This window comes from Branchiostoma lanceolatum, chromosome 16 (assembly GCF_035083965.1).
Source record: "Branchiostoma lanceolatum isolate klBraLanc5 chromosome 16, klBraLanc5.hap2, whole genome shotgun sequence".
Classification (NCBI taxonomy): domain Eukaryota; kingdom Metazoa; phylum Chordata; class Leptocardii; order Amphioxiformes; family Branchiostomatidae; genus Branchiostoma; species Branchiostoma lanceolatum.
The window spans coordinates 13,027,179-13,031,237 of NC_089737.1; the positions used below are offsets into that span (position 1 = coordinate 13,027,179).

At 38.2% G+C, this 4,059-nt stretch overlaps 1 protein-coding gene across 2 annotated transcripts; it reads left to right on the forward strand.

Annotated features, from left to right (window-relative positions):
- Positions 1 to 117: 117 nt before the first annotated feature.
- LOC136421627 (ADP-ribose glycohydrolase OARD1-like) lies at positions 118 to 2,700 on the forward strand. 2 transcript variants are annotated; one of them, XM_066409089.1, is made up of 5 exons: positions 118 to 338; positions 970 to 1,053; positions 1,200 to 1,353; positions 1,743 to 1,801; positions 2,035 to 2,700. In XM_066409089.1, exons 1-5 carry the CDS (start codon positions 219 to 221, stop codon positions 2,248 to 2,250), a joined length of 633 nt encoding a protein of 210 aa, XP_066265186.1. In that variant the 5' UTR covers positions 118 to 218; the 3' UTR covers positions 2,251 to 2,700. The 2 variants fall into 2 exon arrangements, with proteins under 2 accessions (XP_066265186.1, XP_066265187.1); XM_066409090.1 differs by lacking the exon at positions 970 to 1,053.
- The last annotated feature ends 1,359 nt before the right edge of the window (positions 2,701 to 4,059 follow it).

A 4,059-nucleotide genomic window follows, 5' to 3' on the forward strand; every position in this document is an offset into this window, starting at 1 on the left:
TGGTATCTTTATATATTCTGCAACATTATGATTCAAACTAAATGATAAACACAATTCGTCTATGGAATAAAAAGTCGATTTTTTGTGCTATTTTTTGTTAAGTGAACTAGGCTTAGACATATTTCTACTGTAGGCTACTATTCGTGTTTTTCTAGTTTTGGTGCAGAAGTGACGTTGTTTACTTTCATCGGCGTTGCACAATATATTGAAATAGTTTAATGGACAAGTTTGTAGTGAAGCAGGGCAAGAAAAGAACCATGTCAGGGCACGCAAAGTTGGAGGAGCATGAAGCTAAGACTGCTGATTTGAAACCTCATGAAAAATGTGAGGGAACCCAGGTAAGTTTCTGTCACCACATAGGGATATTCCATTCAGCATGTCATAGGAGGGGGGTGTATATCTAAGAAATATGAAGATATCAACAACAACAACAACAAATGATAATGTTCGTCGTTTGCTTTTGTTTGATTGAATGGAATAGGCATATGTGGGTATATAAGAATACATGCATAGAATACCGTAGATATTTTTGGTACCTAAAATGTTGCTTTTCCTTACCTTACATACTGTAAATCTTGAAATGTTTGCAGTGGCTTTATAATATTTTCACAATGTTATGTCTTATGACCTCTCCACTGTGAATTCTTGGCACCACAAATACATACTTGTTTCAACCATGAAGCTACAACAAAACGAAAACCCTCTTTTTTCCGCCTATATAGCTACTGCATTGACAACTGGTGAAAACAAATTAATTTACAGTATTTCACTATTTGACTGTATTAAATATGGTATCATCTACCAAAAAGTAGATATACTTTAGCTTTTGCCTATTTCATTAAAGCAAGTTACAGGAGGGTGAGTTTTCAATAATTTTCAGAATTCCGGTCAGTTGAGTTAAATTCAGCAGCCAATGGTCCAAAATGTATATCAATTTATGTTGATCCAAAGTCTTTTTTTTCCTTCCAGGCCAGCAGCACAAAGATTAATGATGCAGGTCAGAGCAAGGAAGGTGATGGTCGAGGTGCAGAGAAGAAGAGATCCAAGCTGGAAGTATGTTGTTAATGTGATCAATACATTGAAATTAATCATTTTATTTATGTATTTTACCAGTAGATGCAGCCAGGTCTGTCTATTCTATTACGCTTTGCAATAATGTTCAGGAAATCTGACAATTTGTACCTGTTGGCCTTTGACAGGGTTTCCAGCTGCTGCAGGTGCGAGGCGACCTGTTCAGCTGTCCTGAGTCCGACTCCCTGGTACACTGTATCAGCCAGGACTGTCACATGGGAAAGGGCATCGTTGTGATCTTCAAGAAAAAGTTTGGCAGAGTGGAGGAACTAAAGAGACAAGGTGACTGTGGATTTATCATCCATATAACAAGAGCAGTAACACCATTTTCCCAGTAGAGGCTGCAAGCAGTGAGCGACCATAGAGATTGCTTCATAGATAAAGAACAAATTTTGGAATATTTTGTGTGTTTCTTGAAATCATTCTTTATATCATGCAATGATGAAATGAAGTGTCACATAAATCCAACTTTGATCGCTGTGCGGGCACTGAACGATTGCCATCTAATGGAAAGAGGGCCTGACCAGTCTGTTGTATCATTCACTATCTTATTAGGACAATATCTGTTATAACAGACCCCCAAATTTCATGTCATAATCATATAGCTTTGAAGTTTGAAGTACACAATGTACATGACATTGAATGTTTACCAGAGTTTTACCTGTTCATAGGCCAGAAGCCAGGGGGTGTTGCAGTCCTAAAGACAGAGCAGAGATATGTCTACTACCTGGTAGGTGATGTAACGGACAGAATATTTAGCTGGTAGAGTTCGATTAGGATCAAGGGGGGTTGGTGGTAGTGCGTAGTGTCTATATTATATGGTGGTATTTTGTTCACAGTTGTTCACAGTAGACGGAAGAAGCATTTTCGCGATGGTTTTAAGATCATGGTGAAGAGGTCATAGCAAAAACCGTGAACATGAAAATTTCAACATTTTCAGTTTTCAAACTCTTGCTTTTCAAGGTGACTAAGGAAAAGTACTGGCAGAAGCCGACATATCGTAGCCTGGAATCCAGCCTCAGGGCGATGAAGGCCCACTGTGTGCAGCACCAGGTCTGTAGGCTATCCATGCCCAGGATTGGCTGTGGTCTAGACAGACTACATTGGGACAGAGTCAGCCAAACGGTGAAGGACATCTTCAGTGATACTGATATGGCTATCACAGTCTATACTATATAAAGATAGCTATAATCTCCAAGCAGATGTAAGGATCCAGCCCATTCTCAATATTTTATACCTGTCCTTGCAAGTGGGACAGACTCATCCAAATGGTGAGAACATCTTCAATGAGACTGATATGACTATCAGTATCACAGTCTTTACTATATAAACGTAGTATATTTATGTTACAGACATTACTAGCAGTCTATGCTATCTAAATTCGTGTACATTGTAATATAGACATCAGTCTCTACAAACCTGTTAAAGAAGACCACTCCCAAAACTGTCAAGAAGCATTGGTTCAGCTTCTAATTATGTTATTAGATATACATGTATGTGACACCCATCAAAGATGAAAAGAGTATGTGTTTAAACGTTTAAGATAGTTGTCATCAGCTGACAGAAGGTGCAATTTTGACAATATCTATTCAAGGTAAACTTGAATAAATCTGCTATTTTTGTTTTCGATTTTGTAGTTGTGTATTATTTATTCGAAGAATATGAATTATACATTTATTTAACGTGTCGCTGCTTTGTCATGCACACACACACATACACACATACATACATACATACAAACACAGACCACAAATACATACATAAATGCACAGTTGCACACACACACACACACACACATACACACACACACATATAGAATACTAGGCTAATGGCTAACACTCAATAGTGTTATAATGGTAGAAACCTTTGCAAATCATTTTATTGATAAGAACTCCCCTAAATGCTTCAGAAGATCAGATCTTCTGGACTCTACTATCTGCCTAGAAATAGGTCAACCGCAGCACTTTACGGCGTTCTTACCAGATATGGCCTCATAACGGAAACAGTCTCTCATCACTATCTGCCATGATAGGCCAAGGTTTTTCACACATGGTACTCCATCTTCTCCCAGAAATTGATTTTGGAGGGGGTGTTTGAGTCATGACTGAGTCCACTTGTATTGCCATCTGCACCAGTTGATGTTATGGTCACACAAAGCTGAGTGTTGGATTAGAAATTGGTGGGCTTTGACTTTCATAATTTCCTGGAAAAGAAGTAATTGTTTCCCGGAATAACATGGATGAAGGTTGCTACTGTGAAATTGCGAGTGGCAGAGGCCAATAACACCATGCCTTACATGTATCTCAAGCTCTGTAAGTTTTTCGTGTTATTGGCTGAATTGATCTTAACATTTTCCAAGTCCTCTCATGAAGCCCTTGCTCCAAAAAAGTGAATTTCTCCTTTTCGATATGCGATTTTTTTTTTAACTTCCACAATTTTCTAAGCAAAAGTGGAAAAACCTATTGATGAGTCAAGGGGTATTCTTTTATTTAAATTGCAGCTTGAAATGACCACCGTGTACGAGTAATGTTGAAAATCAAAAATTCAAATTTGCGAAATGAAGAAGTTTAGCATTACTTTTCAGTTTTAAAGGAAAGAAAATGTCTGGAGTGATGCAATGAATGGCAGTAGCCCGACAGTAAGACACTATCCCTTCTCTACATCTACAGGTCTCCCAATTTTACGGCAATTAAAGCGAGTTTTCGACGACAATTGCTCTCTTGACAGTTGACACTGTCCCCCATTATAGTACAAGGTTTTTCCACGCGTCGGTCATCATCTTTGGTTAAAAAACATTTTCCGAAAAGTCGTAAAAACTATGATTGTTATTTGAATGCAGTGAAACGAGATCGTGTTTTTTTGAGGCCAGACGAAAACAAATTTACATGTAGATAGAGATGGATTCGTTCCGCTTAGCCGTTCAAACCCCAACAGATCAAAATGAAGTTGATGAATATTCTAATTCACCGATGCCCCGTTCCGAAGTGT

What these genes read in the sequence shown, in the direction of transcription:
- LOC136421627 (XM_066409089.1), top strand. Translation starts at nt 219, where the DNA reads ATGGACAAGTTTGTAGTGAAGCAGGGCAAGAAAAGAACCATGTCAGGG. An exon ending in AAAAATGTGAGGGAACCCAG is followed by an intron (nt 339 to 969) that starts GTAAGTTTCTGT and finishes TTTTCCTTCCAG; the next exon opens with GCCAGCAGCACAAAGATTAA. An exon ending in AGAAGAGATCCAAGCTGGAA is followed by an intron (nt 1,054 to 1,199) that starts GTATGTTGTTAA and finishes GGCCTTTGACAG; the next exon opens with GGTTTCCAGCTGCTGCAGGT.